The 20,115-nt window shown below is 43.7% G+C and overlaps 1 protein-coding gene across 1 annotated transcript in view; it reads left to right on the top strand.

Annotated features, from left to right (window-relative positions):
• Positions 1-20,115, top strand: part of POU6F2 (POU class 6 homeobox 2) — a 448,120-nt gene that overhangs the window by 303,094 nt on the left and 124,911 nt on the right. Inside the window, exon 5 of the mRNA XM_089315645.1 lies at positions 8,373-8,755. Coding sequence (XP_089171771.1) covers positions 8,373-8,755 — 383 coding nt within the window. The remainder of the gene's footprint in view (positions 1-8,372; positions 8,756-20,115) is intronic.

Raw genomic sequence — 20,115 nt, forward strand, 5'->3', positions numbered from 1 at the left:
CCTTTGTACTCCAATCTGTACTTGCTATCTAGAACTGCCTGACAGCTGTCATATTGGGATTCCCTGGTATTGCTATCTTGGGTAACACCCACTGTTTCCTAGTTTTAAAGCAACTTCCTTCTTAATTTGCAACTATGTTTTTTGCTTAAAAAAAAGAAAAAAACTTTATAGGACAAAGTATATAAGAAAAGGAGTCTAACTCTTTGTAAGTTCCAAATGGACCTTCCTCTGCCCTTGTTATTGCCAGATAAGTTGAACTAGGAATAAAATTTTTGGTAGGACATCATATTCCACTGGAACTTTGGAGGCACAGCTCCTCTAATCTAGGTATATCATTTTGCTAATAAAAAGCATGATACGCATTTGATTTCTTTCTAGATGCCTTTTAATGTTCTCTCAAATATTTTAGTATGTGAGAAGATGTTTGTTTTGGGTGTTCTACAATACTGTAAGAGGGTTGTGGAGTCTTTTTCCTCTCATCTCAGTTGGCACTCAGTGGAAATGTGGAAGGACTCCCTAGGGACTTGGAAAACGTGAAGCATAGCTCAGCACTTGGGGAGAGACCATGGCCAGGCTTTTCTCTTTAGAGTCTGTGAGTGGAGAAGCACTTTGGGGCACTTTATCCACATGATCCTAATCTACCCCACCATTTTTTTCATTTTCTTTGAAGAACATTTTCATTATGTTTCTGGGATTATAGGGCTAGGATGGGACATTCTGCAGGTAGAGATGTTGAGGTTTCTCCATGAGAAGAGCTCAGCAAACCCTCCTGGGAATTCAAGCGGGCCTTGCCACGTTAAATGCCAGCCTCTCTGATGCAGATGGGCACGTATGGATCCCCTTGGGATAGCCCTGCCACAACTGCTTCCCTCTGCATTTTGGGGAACTCATTTTTTCTTTATTATCTTTCCTATTTGATGAGACCTCTAAAAGCTAATGTTATGTCTCGGAGTGAACCCTTGTGAAAATACCACCAGAGTGCTCTCTAAAATGCCAACAAAGGTAATGGTGGTGGGCGAATTGCCCTACTTTCCAAAAGTGGATGCTGCAGAATACTGAGAGGTTCTAGTTGTCTGTTTTCTTTTCTAAAACTAGTGAGTTTGCTTCTATATAGGCACCCTTGGAGTAATTCTTTAGAATGCAGATTTAGCACTACTCTTTGAAATTCACTTCCTCCCTAGCTCACCAGCTAATTCCCATCCACAGTTGGAAGTAGACTGCCTGAGTTGGTGAAAACAGTGAACAGAGAAGGAAAGCGGGTGGCTCTTTGGGAAATCCACGGACGTTTGTAGAGATGTTTTCATTGGAAGATTTTACTCTTTGTTTTCCCCTGACATCTTAAGAGATACTTAGGTCTCTGCCTTAAATGCAAAAGAAGCAAAAAAGACCGATTAAGTACATGTGTGGCAGTATATCTGGCACTGATAACACCAGATGCATCATAACACATCATGATCTTTGAGGCAGTTAATTTTGCTTGTTTCTGACATTGTTGCCAAGAATAAAGGCAGATTTTCCAGTCAGTTTCACCTTCCATACTTTTTCAAAATCCCCAGTCCTTGACTATTTACTTTTTTTCCATGTATTTTGCAAAACTTTTTGTCCATCGGGGCAGGATAAGGATGCCCTTAATGACAGTACCAGAAAGGGTTCCTGGTTTGCATCTTTGATCAGCTACCTTAGAAACTGTTACTTAGGGGACATGTGTGGATGTCTTGTTTGCTAACTCAAATTCCTTCTGTTGGATTGTCCCAGGTGCCATCTTTTTTTCTCCTACAAATTTTACTGCACAATGAAAGTGAGTTAGGAAGGCAAAGGCTGTCTTAGAAACCAAAGCTTTCCTTTCTGGTGGCACATGGGCCCACTGATTTTTAAGATCCTGGTTGATCTGGGAGGTGCTGCCTGCAACAGAGGACAAATCCCGCTGGAGAACTCTTAGCTGCGCCCCTGACAATCCCGCAGATGTAGTGTATCACAGATGCCCATGGCTGACATAAGGGCCTCATCACTTTCTATAAAATGGCACCAACTGAGCACAGTGCTACTGCACCCTATGTCTAAGGCTGCAAGACACCTTGTGGTTTGAATAAAGTACGCCCTGGCCCTTCCACATCTGTGCTCTCTTCATAGCTCTCAATACGCCTCCCTGCACCCCTCAAGTCTCTGTTCCTCACAGGGACTCAAGGTTCATACTCAAGTTAACATCTTCATGCCCATAATGCAAATGTACATTTTGTATCAGCAAACCTTTAAAAAAGGAACTTGCCTATAGCAGGGCAGATACAGCTGCAGAGTTTCCCCAGAGCTGAGCAGTGCATCACTGAGCAGACACCCTGAGTGCAGGCTCTGCGACCGGGTACTTGAGTTGTTCTCAAGAGCGCAGCCATTGAGGGCATCTCTCCCAGAAAGCAGGTGTCTCACATAAACACTTAGGGGATTATAGTCTGCCCTTAGGAGGGAAGCTGGGGAGTCACCCTGATCTCTCACTGGCTGTGTGGACTTGGGAAGGTCACTTAATCTTTGGAAGCCCAAGCTCTGTGCATGGCACCTGCCAGTGATATCATCGTCTGGAACAGCTAATTCTCCATATTCAGTGAGGGTCCTTTCCAAACGACGAGGCCCTGTCTTACTTTTCCCCTAAATAGCCAGGACTGTTCTGTGCCTGTGCACACTGCTCAGCTTCCAAGTCTTCCCAGAATTCACCCAGAAGCCCCAAGAGTGTCTTGAGTGCAGTTAGGAGCAAGTCCACTGTCTACCTGAGGGTAAGCCTGCTGCCCTTCCCTGCTAAACTTGTGCTTTCCAGTGGGCACAGCACGTTCATCCCTGTTCCATGATTCTTCCCAAAGATCACCACGGCTTTGCCAGCAGAGCCCCTGCTGGGGGCCACCCTGGCCGCTCAGAAGCACAAAGCCATGCAGAGTAGATCAGGAATTCATTCTTCACTCCAGGCTTCTGAAGATAGTGTGGTTTAGTCCACAGTGTATGAATGTAGAGGAAGATACACACACATACGTGCACATGTATATATGCATATATACATACACACACAAAGCTACATATAAGATACTCATAATGTAAGAATTTCCTTTGTTAACCTTTTTAAAGTGCACAAGCCAGTGGCATTAAGTACATTCCTGGTGTCGTCCAACAAGACCACTGTGTAGTAGTACTGTCTAGTGTCATCAGTCCACATGGAAACTGTGTGTCCCTCAGCAACTGCTCCTCATTTGCCCCTTCCCTCAGACCTCTGCTTTCTAGCCCTGTGCATGTACTCATCCTGGATATTACAAACAAATGGACTCGTACACTCCGTGGCCTTCAGTGCCTTGTGTTTGGCATCAGAGTTGCAAGGCTTTTCTCTTTCTGTTTTCACTTGGTGCTCTTTCTCTCCCCAGAACCAGGCTTGTACCAGGGGACTGGGCTAAGGGTGGGACTGGAAAACAATGACCACCATGCTTTCGACACAATTCCTGGTCACTTGCAGTGATGAACCCCTCCTACTTTCTTCCTCCTTGGTTTGAGTCCTCTCCCTTCATATCTCTATGAGGTCGCTCTAGTTCCCGGGCATGCCCAGGTATGTGGAAACATCAGCAGTGAATAATAGCTTTACTCCTCCCCAGCAGACTGTCAAACCCAGCCCACCACTTTGCCACCCATGCCCACATTCATCTGAATCCAAAAAGCCCAAGAAAATGCAGAAGTGGAGATCTCAACTAGTGATGATAGTAGTAAGACATTATGCTTTGGCATAAACTAGGCAAAGGTATAGCTAACCATCACACCTCTTTCAGCACTGAAGGACCACTATTCTTTTTGTACCTTGCTAAGTACAGAACACATTGCTATTTCTCTAGCATCTTCCGTAGACTGCTTTTCAAATGAATACACACACACACACACACACACACGATGCTTCTGACTATCCACTCCCTGCCTTGGGATTTAATCTTATGTAAACTCCATTGATAGACTTGTGATTCTTCTGAAGGTGTGATGTTATATGGGTCAAAATGAGAAACTGTCTCTAATTCATTGTTGATATGTAAAAAATGAACAAATAGAGAAATTAAGAAATGGAGAAAGAATGCAGGATTCTTCGTGGCTTTGTTATGTGAAATTAGTTATTGGGAAGTTTGCCACAAATTCCAAATTTGATGGAATTTTGTTTTGTGTTTCTTTTTCAAAGCTGTATGATTTTAACTCTTTGAAATCATGTCTGTGCATCCCTGTTTCATAGCTGCTGTCACTGGAGTTAGATTTTACATTTGACATTGGCCTGTGTAGTATACAGTAATGTAGAGGAAACAGTCATAAAAGGACATAAATATCAGAGAAGGAAGTAAAATCTTTAATCTTCCAAGCCTAAGGTCAGAGTTTTACCCCAACAAGCATCATTTTATCCACAAACATTCTTTGTAGTTCAAAGATGTCCTTGAACCTTCCTAACTTTATCTCATTTCCTTTATTCTTCTGAGTCTCTGCTTCTCTATCCTTTATACAATGAGCCACTTAGAGCCACCATATTTTCACATTTAAAAATTTTTCGTTTCTCTATTGTTGTGTAGGTGGCTTTGGCTGTGTTTAGATCCAAGTCAGGTTCCTATACACACCCTCATGCATGGCTTTTCATCCCATCCATACTTGGACATATTTTGTTTTCCATGATTCTTTGCTTGCAGATCCCAAATTAGTTTATTTACCTAGATGTGGTTTTGCTTAGGTTTATGCCTTTTCTGTCAAGCTGCTATTATGGGAAAGAAACATCCAAGCAATGTGAACTCACCAATGTAAAGAAACAAAGACACATTTGGGGCCGTGTCTCATTAGTAGGTTAGGGTCCGCTGCACCTACCCGTCTGCCAATATCTACCTGCCAATATTCCCTAGTCTTTCCTGTTTCTGAGTGCTGATTTAGATAAATGCTTTTCTAACCAAAACGAAACAGTATGGTATTTAAGTCAACCATGAAAATAAGCACTGGCATATGTGTCCCCATCCGAAAGAAATCAGGACAGGCTTGATTTGAATCAGGCAGGAGGCCAGAAGCAATCAGGTTCCCAAAGTCTGTGACTCCACCAAAAGGAGAGATCAGGCCTCACCTCCCCCAACTTCCAGATTGCAGAAGATCTTAGGGACTCAGAATTAACATGGGCTCCCAGATTGCCAATAAAACATGATTTTGAACAAAAGGAGGGAGGGAGAAAATCTAGGCCTTTCTTTGGTAATCTAGGCCTTTCTTTTAAAGCTCTGATACAGGGGATGATGACTGGGTCCTCACTCGCCCCCATTCACACACACCACATCTTCCTGTAGAGTCATGTTACACACCCAGAGCACCATGCAATTTGTGCAGGACACACACTAGACAGTTTGAACTGACCTAGAGGAATCTGATAGCCTGGTGAAGATTTGCTATCCTAAATGGCCTATCATGGAAGCCCAGCATGGTACCTGCAATCCCGAATTGGCACTGGTGGCCCTGGGAATGGGCCCACTAATACATGGGATCTTCAAAAAGTTCATGAAAAATGCATATTATTAAAAATGCATGGATTTCAAAATTTTTTGCACCTAAATATAAATTTACATTAATTCCATTTTTCCTTTTTTTTTAAGATTTATTTTATTTATTTGAAAGACAGATTTAGAGAAAGAGGTAGAGAGAGCGAGCGACAGGTCCTCCATCCACTGGTTCACTCTCCAAATGGCCTCAACAGCCAGAGCCAAGCTAAGACAATCCAGAGCCAGAAGCTTTGTCCGGCTCTCCCACGTGGGTATAGGGGTCCAAGGATTTGGGACTTTGACCATCCTCCACTGCTTCCCCAGGAGCATTAATAGGGAGCTGGATCAGAAGTGGAGCAGCCAAGACTAAAATTGGCACCTACATGGGATGCCAAGGCTGCAGGCTAGGGCTTTAACCCTCAATGCCACAGCGCCAGCCCCATTTTTTTAAAGAAAAATTATTTGAAAGGCAGAATTATAGATAGGCAAAGGCAAAGGCAGAGACAGAGAGAAAGAGCTCTTCAATCCACTGGTTCACTCACCAGATAGCCACAACGGCCAGAGCTGCACAGATCCGAAGCCAGAAGCTTCTTCCAGGTCTTCCATGCAAGTGCAGAGGCCCAGGGACTTGGGCCATCCTCCACTACTTTCCCAGGCCATAGCAGAGAACTTGATCAGAAGTAGAGCAGCCAGGACTTGAGCTGGCACTCATATGGGATGCCAGCACTGCATGCAGCTGTTTTACCCACTATGCCACAGTGCTGGCCCTGTCCCGTTTTGTTTTGTTTTGAAATTCCATTTTTCTAAGAACTGTTTCAAGTCCCTTTATATAGGTTTGTATGTTTCAAATGTAACTGACACCAAAGGTTCCTGGGGAGGATCCATTTTACTACCCCTCTTTACCAAACAGGCTCTCCACCTTTGCTAGCTTAAATTCACTTCCTAGACCCTCGGCTCCAGCAGTCCATTCTCCACACCTCCATTCAGAAAGGCCACGTTGTCATCTGGGTGTTTCCCCAACCTGGAAAACCCTCTCTTCCTGCATTTACTTGCACCTCACACCCATCATGAATGCTGCCTGCGCCTCTCTAACCCACAGAGGATCCCCTCCCAATTCTCCTCGCCCTCTGGGTCAGTTTTACAGTGTTGGCCACTTAGTCAACTGACAAATGTGTCAAGCACCCACTGTTAACATGATTCTGAAACAGGTACCTACAAACCTAATTGTTTCTTATGAGTTCATCTTATTTCCCCAAATAGAATATAAGCTCCTTTTAAGACAGGACAGTATCTCATTTTTAAATCCTACATATTAACTGGCATATAACTTTTACAAAGTGATTCTCAAATTGATTTAAAAAAAAAAAACAGTCACTAGCTGATTTTCTTACAAAGAAAATTCTTCCCTCAATGGTCAAGGACCATGTATTTTTTTTCAAAAATGCATTTGTTGTGTGATGGCAGGTGTATCACAAATCGCATTACAGAACTAATAGATATTTTAAATGAATATTTTCAAAGGCAGAATTTAATGTTGCTAACAAGAGTTATTACCTTTGGAAATCTTGACTAGTTCTAAATAAGAGAAAAGCAAAAAAAAAAAATACTGTAGCCAATGCATAGTGGTTCAACACTGAACTTTACATTCATTGATGGATTTCTTAGAAAACTTCTGGACTGAGATTCAGGCAAAGGAAGTGAATGTGGTTTTTAGCAGTAATTTTCTCTGGACTGTTCTTTGGTCAAAATACCTGACTTCCTACTGCAGGTATTGTTGAGGGCTGGGCTTAGAAGAACAAATTCTGCATACTCAGTGCTAAGATAACTCCTCCCACCAATGCTAGCTTTTCTGATAACAAGAAAATCATGGAAGATGATTTCATTTTCTCAGTTCCTTGCCCGCCCTTGAGTTACTTGTGTATCTAATCACCCACTACATCTAGTCACCCACTACATAATCCCTCTCATTTGGGTCCTGTCCCCTTGATCAGCAGGCCAAAAATGCAGACTTGGGCTTTTCACACTACAAAACCAAGAAGTACTATCTTTAAATTAAAATAATACCACTGTAGAAATGTGAAACTGAGACATGTAAGCACATTGGTGGAGATCTGAAGTGGCAAGTGAAAATGATACCATTAATGGTCATGGCAGTAGATGGAAAGGAAATTACACACAATTTTGTTTTCTGTTTGTAGCCCCAGACAAGCATTTACCAAAAGAATTAAACTGATTGGCCTTCCAAAGTCCAAGTCAAATCTTGAAAGCATGAGTGTATTTCCCAAGCAGTAGGAAAGAGAACGTAATGAACAATAACCCGCATTCTTCTCTTAGTTTCTACAGCACATTAACTTCAAAAGTCATATCCAACCTGTTACGTCCTGGTCCTCGCTAAATTGTAAAATTTCTCCACCATCTCACACTCTTTTTTTTCCTTCTTTCAAACGATTTATTCATTTGAAATGCAGAGAGATAGGGGTTGGGAATGAGGGGGAAACAGATCTTCCATCCACTGGTTCACTCCCCAAGTGGCCCATAGGAGCCACATCTGGGCCCTGCCAAAGCCAGGAGCTCCTTCCTGGTCTCCCACATGGATGGCAGGGGCCCAAGTATTTGAACCATCTTCCACTGCCTTCCCAGGTACATTAGCAGGAAGTTGGATTGGAAGTGGAGTATCCAGGACTGGAGCCAGCACCTCAATATGGGACACCTGTTTCCTAACAACTCTTAAAAACCAAAGAGCTTTAGGAGCAGAGGGCAAACCGTGTCTCAAGGAGACACTTCTCAGCTTGCACAGGACAAGCTGTCATGACAGAGCAAGACAGATGTTTTGTCGAGTTGTCTGACTTCACGTTCACTCTTTCCTTGTAGCTACCTCATCCTTGAACTCCCAACTCCAGCAGCTTCAGCAGCTCCAGCAGCTCCAGCAGCAGCAGCAACAGCAGCAGCAGCAGCCACCTCTACCACCACCCAGCCAGCACCCACAGCCCGCCCCGCAGGCGACCTCGCAGTCACAGCAGTCACAGCCCCAGGCCACCCCACCCCAGCAGCCACCACCAGCCTCCCAGCAGCTGCCAGTTCCTCCATCTCAGCTACAACAGGCGCCTCAAGCCCAGCAGCACCAAGCCCTCTCCCACTCCCAGAACCAGAACCAACCATCTCCAACCCAGCAGAGTTCAAGCCCCGCTCAGAAACCCAGTCAGTCTCCAGGACATGGCCTTCCGTCTCCGCTCACGCCGCCCAATCCTCTGCAGGTATGCTCCCCATCCAGGCCAGGGGCACAGAAGACCCTCTGTGGGCTTGTGCCCTCCCCAGAGGCAGAGGGCCAGCAAAACTTAGCATCCAGTTCTGCAGCATCTAATTCAAATTGATCTCTTAGAGGCAGGGAAGAGGAAGCAAATGGCTAGCAGCTGGGGATACATGTAAACGAAACAAATAGAAGCCCATTGATGTTGCCTCCAAAGGATAAATGTTATCTGTTTCCCTCTGTGAGAGGCCAGCACTCTAAGTGCACTTGTAGCCTGTAATAATTCCATTTTATGATACTTTTTGAAGGCAGCAAAGATAGCATCCAATTAAAATTATTACTAGCACAGTTTTGTAGCCCCGTAGAGAACGGCATCTACTGTCCATGAGGCATGGTGGTTATTTCTCTATATTATGAATACAACAGTGTCTTACCTTAAGTACTTTGTGCTCTTTTGTTTTTATTTTTCTAAAGACTCTCTGGGGTTAGAAGCACAAAGAAATTTAGCCCCAGTCTTATGTCCCAGATTCCAACCATTACTCCATAGACTAACAAGTACTCTAAATTCATGCCGAGCACCTCAGAAAATATGCATCTTTATAAAATAATAAAGCTTCTATATATTTACTTTATGACCGTGAGGCTGAACACATCAAAAACGGGTCCTTCAGGTTAGTGGTGAAAACCCATCTTTAACCTACTATCGTTGAGGAGGGATGGATAGGAGCATTCAGGAATAGATAACTTTGAACTTCAGAAATCTGTTCTTGACTTAGAGGCCTTTAAAATAAATTAGCTTCCACACACGATGACTGTGATGGAAACACATTAAATCAGAAATTAATAGCTTAGCTAGGCCATCCGTTCTTTGACTTGTGTAAGTGTTTTCCCCTCTGAGATTTCAGGCGACTTAGTTTATTTGTAATATGGTACAAAGTCGGACGGAGCAAGCAACCTATGCCCTCATTTCAAATTCCAGCTCACACTCTCCTTAGTGTTAAGTGCCCCTCAGTCAAGCCAACCCTCCCCTGTCTGAGGATGACATGAGCAATGGCATCCTTGGCCCCTAAACAGCAAAGCACACAAAGTCAGTGGTAGGTTGGTATCCAGAGAGTAAGGCAGTTGGACTTGGGACTTAATAGTTTAGAACAGATTTAGTTTATTGTCCTACAGATAGATGCCTCTCCTTGAAGTTGGGTTCTCAGCATGACCCAAAGCCTTCCTGGAAATAAAAACATTTGGGGAGATGAATAATCATGTTTTCCCCAGCACTCAGGCCAGGGCTACTTGTATTCTGAACGTTCTCCTGAATTAGGTTTGGTGATGTCATTTTTATAACTCTTAAAAAGGTGAGACAAGCTAGTATGTTTGAGATGGGATGGAAATGAACAGAGGCAAAAACAAAAATCTTCATTGTACTGTTGACATCTAGGGAGAAGGTAGGTATTATCAAATTTACGAAGTGCATGAGCACAGTAATCCTAGTGTTTTCAGCATTTGGAACTCAACTCTTATTATCCCCAAGAATGAGTTCATTGCTTTTTCAGCATCATTAAATTAGATGTTGCCATACATTAAACATTTCCTCTGTCTCAGGCACCATAACAGGTTAAATTACCAAAGAAAAAATTTTCCCGACCTGAAGAATGAAATTACTTTGCCCTGCTCTGGTTGGTGTAGAGAATTCTTTCTCGCTAAGTGAAAGCTTGGAGGGAGCTCTGTGGACATCAGCCTTCCTTGAATACTGTCAGCATCTTATAAATCTCTACTGGCCAGTGAAATCACAGTGTAGACAAACCCCATTGACTGATGGCTGGCAGGGCTATGGATGGATGAGGTGAACAGTTCGTCTCATGGAAATAAATTCTCTTAAGGGAATTTCTAAAAGTTGTCCTAACAGACTCCCAGGGAAATCCGAGGACTGTTTTGTTTTCACAATAAATGAAGGCTCAGAGCCACTAATCTTGCTTTATAACCCCAAGAGATTAGTTTTTGCTGTTGAGGTTTGAACTTATAAACTTAATATATTGAGTGTGGTTATGGATATAGAGTGGATACTGTTCTAGCTTCTTCTAGTGGACCTAATGGACGACCACAAAAGGAGTGAATTGGTGCAAATTGTTAAAAACATCACTGGGCACATAAAGAAATAATTTTGAAAAAAATCTATGTCAGTAAGGATAAAAGAACTATTTCCTTTACAATAGGAATGTGTAAAGGAAATGCGGAATCTTGTGGAATAAAACTTTTCTGTGCTAGCCGCAACATTTTTGAGTTTGTGGGACATGGGATATTTGAGCCTTATAAGAAGACAATTACTAAAAGAACTGCAAAGATATTTAACTCTCTAAGGTAATGATCTGTATGAACGAGAATAAAATATTTTTGTTTGAGGATTATTAAGGGAATAAAGATCAACTAAATTCTTATTCGACAGCCCAAATTTCATTTTACAGTTATTTTCATGTGGGCTTTCACATTTTACATTATTTAAAATCTGTCTGAGAGATATTAGTTTAGAACTATGCAATGAAGAATATCCAAGAAAGCCAATAAATCACAAGATTTTTAGGAAAAAGAGAAAACTTTGGAGAATGACAATTATTTCTAAACTGTACAGGTGCTGTCATGTCTTCAGAGAAAAAATAATAAATGAAAGTAGTTTCTATAGGTATATTTGGATGAGGTCATTTCTCTAGTTGGAAAAAAATTAATAGTGCTGGCAGGAAGTAAGACTCAAGACAAAAATTCTCCAAATAACTCCTGTTGGGTTCCTCTGTAATATTGCAGTGTGATTTTATTTAACCCTTCCACTCAATTCCATGGAATGGATTGCATTTACAAAGCTAGGTTGTTGCTTCAAGACAGATGTGAGTCGAAACATTATCAGAGAAGCCCAGAGAGAGGAATGACTTTGCTCATTCATTTGGATCACACTGGGTTATGGGAGGTCCAGTAGCCTAGAGTAGGTGCCAGGATTGGCCTCGGCATGGCTGTTTTTACATTCCACATTGAAGCAAGACAAGTCCCCTGCCCTACACACACACAGCTTCATTCTTTCCCTGGAGGTATAAAGAGAGCAGTTCTAAGCAGAGTGTGAATCCAAAAGTGTTCAGGGGCCAGGCAAATAGAAAGGCTTGGGCATACAACCCCAAAACCAAACTTTGGAAACAGTATGTGGGATGAGCAAAATGCACCTGTGAGCTGCATCCAGCCTCTGGGTTCCAGGGTGAATGTGGGTCTGGACTCCTGTGTTCTGCTCTAACCCTCTGGCCACAAGCTGTGCCAGAGTGTGAAGTTAGAAATACAGCATGTGCTGATAAGGAGATCAGAGGCACACACAAAGCAAGCTTGCTGGGAACAACACAAGATCTAAGCCATCCTGGGTAGGAGAAAAAGCAATGAACAATTTTAATTTCAGAATATATAAAGGCCCCATAAGTATAAAAATGGTGAATGAATAAATGCTGCCTCTCTGTGATTTAGAGATGGCTTTTCTTGAAAGCTAGCTGAGTGGTGTGGAGGTGGACTGGGCATGGCTGGTGCCTGGGCATGGTGTGTGGGAGGAGGGCAACTTGAGGGTTCACGCCTTGTTCTTGATCTCACACTGTCTCCAACTAACTCGTAACTTTAAACAAGTGAGTTTAGTTCTCTGGACTTCACTTTAGTAATCTGTTAAGTGTGTGGCCTGAATGATTGCTAAGGGGTTTTTCAGGCCCTGGAATCTACGATCTAAATATTATTCAGCCTCTGGAATTTTATTGGTTGTTGAAACCCTGATGGTTTTGGAGATTCTCTGAGTATTCTTCAAGGTCAGGTTAATTTCTTCCCACTCAGCTGGGTGGCAGAGTGGAAAGAAAGTGGGGGACAAACATAAGTGGGATAATGATAGCAGAAGCAGATTTTATCCTAGCCAGAGAGTCCAAATTAAAGTCAAGTTTTCATCCTCAGAGAGTCACCGCCATAAGCTCTGATCCCAGATTGCTTTTCCACACCTATACATTAGAGGAGCTTAAGAAACCAAATGCTGCATTTAACCTTGGCCTTCTGCTTACCATCGTGCGTGGCAGGAAGCAGGATAATCTTCTCCTTTTCTTGTTGTATTGCACATTTTAATACAAAACAGAGGGGGAGAGAGATCCATGAAAATAGAGAAAACAGTATCTGTGCTTACGTGAGGAATGTGGGGCACGGTCACCTCCTTGGAGGTGAAGTTGCTCGACAGAGTGTGAACTCTAGTCTGCTTCATGCATTTGCTGATGTAGAAGTCTAATTACCACTAACGGACAATGGAGTAAAACCACATTGCAATTTCACCTCCATTATGTGGGGGGCACAGCCTTCCCATCTTATTTGGGGTGTTTTTCCACTGGCAAACTTAGCACGAATTTCCCAGGTGTGTCTCTGATGGGACAAGGTGGTACACTTACATTTGTTAAAACAAAGAGTCCAAACCCCTGAGGATTACTTAGACCTAAATGACTTTTATCCTGTTTAAATCCGATGGTCTCCAATCATGGATTGCCCACTATAGAAAAGGGCTGGGGTCTGGGGCCAAACCTCCTCCCCTCCCAGCAAAGCGTTTTAATCAATTTAATGAGATGAGATATTAATCAAGGCCCCGTGAATCTGAGTCTTTCCATCTGTAAAGGAAGAGTAAAACTAAATTCTCTGGAGAATTCCTTCAGTTCTATTTGCAGTTTTATGTTACAAACCCCTAAAAGAAATAGTGACAGGTGATCTAGGCAGGCACACTTGTAATTCCTCCATGTGGCCATGTGAGTTTTAACAGCACTCAGCTATCTGTACTTCTAACCAGGGCTGAGCCACCGTGTGGAGGAGTTCTCCTGGCCACAACTGGGACTCAAGTGGGCTGAGCCACTCATCTCAGATGCAGAATTTAAGGGTACGTGCAGGCAAAGCATGCAGTGATCAAGATAGATAATATTTTAATGCAGCATTGCAGCATTTTTAAAACTCAAAATGAATACCAAAAATCTATCCTCAACACAATTTCAGTAACAGTGTTGAGTCTGACATATTAGAGTCCAAGGCAAAAGGGAAAAAATTAATAATTTTGTGAATCATGAATTTTTGGCATTCATTTTTCCTTTTCAATATTGCATTAACTTGTTGCTTATTCTGATTATGGTGCTTGGGGGCATACTTTTTAACTGGTGCCTGACAAGAGTGTCTCGTTTGCCTCACCCTTGTCCCTCCCAATCTTGCTGCCAGCTTTGTAAACTATTTAAACAGCAAACATTTTCCAAAGATAATGGTATTACATTCACTGTAAATTTTGCCCAGGTTCTTGAATCCCACTTTCTGAATGAATTTGAAAACTGCACCAAATTTCAACTAGTAGAAAAATAAATCCATGCAAGATAACACATTGAGGCAAGGAAGTTGTGGGGAGCAACCCGGACTAGACTGAGTTACTGGAATTAAGACTTATTCTATGCATCTGCTCTCCCACAATATGGCGCTGGGAGAGGAGAAAACAGCTTCTACGCAGCTGCCTCTTGCCAACCTGAGTGATGACCTCCAGGAGCTGAACCTGCTCCTGATTGGAGGAGAGCAGCGTACTCGGCGTGTGGGCAGCCGAGTTGGGATTGGCAGAGGAGGACTATAAAGGAGGAGAGAGACGGCATGCACCAGGAACATCTATGGGGAACATCTAAGGGGAACACCTGTGCAGCCCCCGAGAGAGCCGGCCGGCGGTGTGCCGCTCCCCTGCGGAAGTGGGGAATGTGGCCAGGGGGAACTGCCCTTCCACGGAGGTGGAAGGGATAGTAGCCAACCCGGGAAGAACCAGCAGCAAACCCGGGGAGGGCCGAGCAGACAGAAAAGAACAGCGCAGGGTCCTGTGTCGTTCCTCCACGAAGAGGGGGAGCGACAGAAGTGGTGAAAGGGAAAGTGGAAATCCATCTATAGTTTTATGGTTAAATTTGGTGCAAATTATGGAGTATCGCTATGTAGGCAACAGCCAAGCCATGAGGAAACTGGAAGAGTCCACGCAGGGCGAGGTAAGGCTTCCTCTTGAGCTACAGAACCAAAGAAAACTTCGTTAATATGGATGAGAAATCTATCCTGACTCAGAGTGATCATGAAGATTAAATATAACATATTGATGAAATGCATTGTATGCTATAAATTTGTTAAGCAAATGTTGATTAGCCCAAAGAAATGAAAGAGTGTGAATTTATTTCTGTTTATACCACCATCCAGAAAATTGAGGGCTTCATTCATGGTTCACTCACTTAGCAAGAGATCAGGAGGGAAGTGGGAATCCCTTTACCCAACCATATTAAGCACTGAATAAAATAAACAAAACACATTTATCTGTATACTCTACAAGGGACAATTTTTCCTTTTATGAAGGAAAGAAAATCTTCTTAAAAACACCCCTCAGTTCAACATTACTGACATTTCAAAGAATTTATTACAAGCATTTGAGATCCAGGAGGAGCTACAAAGTTTATATTGCTTTGAGAGTGGCAGAGGGAAAAATTAGTTTACCAAGAATACACTTATATAATACAGTGCTTCCCTGCCATTGTCTAGATTTACCATTCCTGGATAAAGCTCTGCAGATTAGTGAAATTGTGTAGAAAGGGGTTGAACAAAGCAGGCAGCATGTTCACACAGCTAACTATGGAAGCTCTGGTCAAGTAGTAACAGATGGAAGGGATGTGAAATTCGTGGGGGTGGGAGAGAGGTTGAGGAGAGGAGAAGAGGGACTTTCACAACATCTGAACATGGCAAGTTAAAACTTCTCAAAGACGACAGACAGGATAGGTGCTGGAGTTAAGACACAACTGAGAAGCCTGCATCCTGTATCAATGCCTAGGCTAGAATTTCAGCTCTGCTCCCAGTTCCAGCTTCCTGCGAATGTGCACCCTGGGAGGCATTCAACCCTAGAGGGATTCAACTATTTGAATTCCTGCCAACCACATGGAAGAACTGAACTAAGTCTGTTTTGCCTTAGTCTAGTTCTGGTTGTGCAGGGCATTTGGCAAGTGAGCCTGAAGATGGGAGCTCTCTGCCTGCCTCTGTCTCTTTACCTTTCAAATAAAGAAAGAAAGAAAACCACTCAAATCATGACAGTGGGGCAGATCCATGGTCTGTCTTGAGCTCAGCCAAGACTTGGAGCAGTTGACACCATCCAGTTTCGTCACTGTCTGTTGGAGGGTGGCTGATAAACTAATCCCAAAGTCTAGTTAAGAAGGCAGCTCGAGCAAGTTTGCTTTTCTGTGCATAGGTGAAGCTTTTAGTGGTAATTTGAGATGCCCAGAATGTGCTGGCTAGCACTTTGCTCTGAATGAGCCAAGCTTAGCCAGCATTTATGTGAACTTCATAGCAGTATGCTGGAGATTTCATGACCACATGTTAGTCCTCACCTTTTTTAGTCTCTGTCGCTCCCCCTCTTCGTGGAGGAACGACACTAAACCCTGCGCTGTTCTTTTGTCTGTTCGGCCCTTCCCGGGTTTGCTGCTGGTTCTTCCCGGGTTGGCTACCGGCCCTTCCACCTCCGTGGAAGGGCGGCTCCCCCTGCCACTTTCCCCACTTCCGCGGGGGAGTGGCACACCGCCGGCCGGCTCTCTCGGGGGCTGCTCAGATGTTCCTCAGGTGTTCCCCTTAGATGTTCCTGGTGCATGTTGTCTCTCTCCTCCTTTATAGTACTCTTCCACCAATCCCAACTCTGCTACCCACATGCCGAGTACGCTGCTCTCCTCCAATCAGGAGCAGGATCAGCTCCTGCAGGTCATTGGTCGAACTGGAGGCAGCTGCGTAGAAGCTGTTTCCTCCTCTCCCAGCGCCATATTGTGGGAGAGCAGATGCATAGAATAAGTCTTAATTCCAGTAACTTAGTCTAGTCCGAGTTGCTCCCCACAAGTCTCAATTCATTTCCCCCAAGTTTGAGGTCGATTTTTTACAGACATTTAAACTGACTTCTAAAGCACAGACTTGCAAGCACTCTCTAGCTGATAAAGAAGGTGCTTGTATCATTAAGTACAAACATTTATTGAGTACCTATGGTGTGCATTGTGATCTTAGGGAAGGTTTGCAGAGCACACAAAAGGAGAGAGCATGATTTTTAGAAGCAGACAGACCTGGGTTTGAATCCTGACTGCTAGACATGGGTCAAACCAGCATATCCTTCTGAGCTTTGGTTTCCTTGGTGGTTAGAGTTTCATATGGGAATCAAATTAAATGATTTATGTGAGAGCACTTCATCTGGTTCACGATACAGAACTAGCATTCAGTATTTTTCCTTCCTTTACTACAGGTATCAAATAAAATCTAAGACAGAAGACGGGCCGGTGCCGCGGCTTACTAGGTTAATCCTCCGCCTGTGGTGCTGGCACTCCGGGTTCTAGTCCCGGTTGGGGCGCCAGTTCTGTCCCAGTTGCTCCTCTTCCAGTCCAGCTCTCTGCTGTGGCCCAGGAGGGTAGTGGAGGATGGCCCAAGTGCTTGTGCCCTGCACCCACATGGGAGACCAGGAGGAAGCACCTGGCTTTTGATCGGCGCAGCGTGCCAGCCATAGTGGCCATTTGTGGGGTGAACCAACGGAAGGAAGACCTTTCTCTCTCTGTCCAAAAAAAAAAAAAAAAAAAAGATGACACAAAGTCAAAAAGAAAGCAAATGGTCATGAGGATATAAAAGTACTATGTACACAATAAAAATAGTCACTGCAAACTGTATTGCCAGGGTAAGGCTAATAATTGCACATGAACTTCTGATGCTCTAAAGAAAAGTGAGGAGGATTCTTGAAGAGAGAGTCTGAGCAGGGCACACGCTGCAGGAACAAGTCTGCTTAAAAGAAAGGTGTGGCAGCCCTTCCCCCAGGGCGAGCTTCCCAGGACCCTCGCTCCTCAGCGCCACATGGGTTACCGGCCTGGTAACACTGAGCAATAAAGCCTTTAAATCCTTCCTCCAAGGCAGGGCCCCTAGGGGAGGCTCCCCAGACTGACAGCACTCAGCAGGGAGACCTTGGGAGGAATCTTCCCTAATTCACACTCAGCAAACCCTTTGTCCTGGAGGAGGGGAAGGAGGGGAGGGAGAAATGGTGGGAAGAACTGGACCCCTTTCCCTTATAAGCCCCAACCTGAATACAGACTGTGCGCTCAGCTCCCAGCTCCCTGCTGAGCTGCCCCCTGGCCTGCCAGGTGTGTTCTCTCCATTTAACCATGTGGCCCTGCTTTCCCCAGCTGGAGTGACTGGGCTCCCTCTCTCAGATTCTGTCCCATCCGTTCTGACGGATGCCCTACCCCCAAAAGCCTTGCTACCTTGCTTACCAAAAGAAAAAAGAAAGAAAGGAAGGTGTGGTGCCTCCAGAGGAAGGAAGAGAACCTTAGCTTGGAGAATCCAAAAATTGCCTAAACATGGAATCTTAAAGACTTCTCACTTAAACCCACAGAATCTGTTTTGTCTTCAGTGTTAAAGAAAACAATTATTTTCCCAAATCCTCAAAGTTGTGGATTTTCTTATATAGGTAAGGAGGAAGACTCTTGATTATCTCCATACTGGCACCAGCTTCAGGAGCTTACGCAAGTAAACTAATCTCCTTGGGACTCACTTTTATCACTTATTACTGAAAAGCTTATCATAGATTATCTTTAACTCCTTCCAAGCTCCACACTCTTTTATGAAATAACACCAATAATGTGGCTTGAAGCCTATGGGAAGAATTAACTACTTATGTACAACACCATAACCCACAGGCCATACACAATACTCAAGAAATACTCCTGATAATGCTTGGCTAATGTTTGAAGTGTGTTTTGGAATTTTAAAAAGCTAATTTTATGTATATTATTCATGCACTGGCCTCATGGATTTGCAGTTCTAATTAGAATAATCACAATTATTTTCAATCTTTCATTTTATCCTCATGACAACTCAGAAGAGGCAAAGATTATTTTCATTCAGACCCAAAGAAACTGAGTCTTGGGAAGTTGAAGAAACTTCCTCAACCCCACTAATAAAAAATGACTAAAATGAGATTCCAGATCAGGTTAAACTTCAGTGTGTTGCCACTTATAATTTACCACCTCTGCAATGTACACACATTTTGTTGCTGATGTAATATATATTCTTATGTCTTATCTGGCTTCCAGCATTTTCCAAGACAACAGTTCCCAGAGTACTGTGTGAAAAAAAAAAAAAACTAATCCAACAAAATTATATTAGAAGCCAATTCCAGTGGTGGAAGGAGTAGATGCTGCTTACTGATTATATGCTGCTCCTGGAAGCATCTCAGTGAATATTAGAAGAGGGAAAGCTAGAAGGCATCCTGAAGTATAGATACCTAGTTAATCAAGAAATATCCAAGTCACTGGACCCTTCGTTTCATATAATGCTAACTAATAGCCCAGGAAAATCCTCCAGGAACCATGCCTGAAGGCTCCCTTCTGTAACAGTCATAGGGCTGGCACAACAAAAATAACCTTCCATCTCCTTACCCAGAGGAGTAGGTAGAAATCTACAGACTGGATCTAATAGATGGGACAGTGGAGAAAAATACGGAAGAACGAGAACAGAGAGGAAGGGAGAACTCAAAGCCAAATAAGAGCAGGAAAAGCCAAAACCAAGGATAGTCCTTAGAGTTGGCAATAAGCAAATCACTGGATAAAAGAACCTAACAAGGTTGCTCCTCGAAACAGCTGCAGTCTTAAAAGCCTCTTTCAGTCTTTCTTTCTTCCTCTACTTCATTGACAGTTGTTTCTCCTGCTAGCACACCTGGGTCATGCCTCCTCTCACCAAAATGTAAAAACCATGGGCAGGGGGCCACGGGACCACACAGCCCTAGGTCAACCACAGGACTGGCAGTGGGCACGCTCTCCTCACCGACACCCTCCCCATCTTTTGACTAAAGAACTCCCAGTTCTCGGGAGCTACCTGCCCCTTGACCACCTCGCTCTCTACCCCTGTGTTTTACCAGTGTTTAGAGTCAAAACAATAGGCCAAGTCCTTCTGAAAATCTGCCTGGCGAGCTAGACATAAATCATGTCAGGTGCCAGGCTGCCAAACCCCATGCCTGTGGGGCATTAGGCTCCCCATTCTGCTCTTTTTCCATTTCCTGTTTCTAAAAAAAGTGGACTCCCATAGGCACTGGTTTTTCCTTCTCTTTCACTCCCCACTGTTAAGAACTAAATTGGACATTATAGCTTAAAATGCCAATACTGGAACCCCGTGAGCACAGGGACCAAGCAGAGAAAGGAGAATACCAGCTCACTGTCTCTTCTGTCATGTAAAAGAGGAGCCCACAGGGCCCAAGGTGCAGGTGCTCTGCTGAGGGGCTGTCTACTGGAAAGGGCTTTTCTGTGTCTGTCCTTGGTCACTCAGTGGGGAGGCCGCTGAGAC

The sequence above is a fragment of the Oryctolagus cuniculus genome, chromosome 16 (assembly GCF_051225735.1).
Source record: "Oryctolagus cuniculus isolate XC-2025 breed Fujian yellow rabbit chromosome 16, ASM5122573v1, whole genome shotgun sequence".
Classification (NCBI taxonomy): domain Eukaryota; kingdom Metazoa; phylum Chordata; class Mammalia; order Lagomorpha; family Leporidae; genus Oryctolagus; species Oryctolagus cuniculus.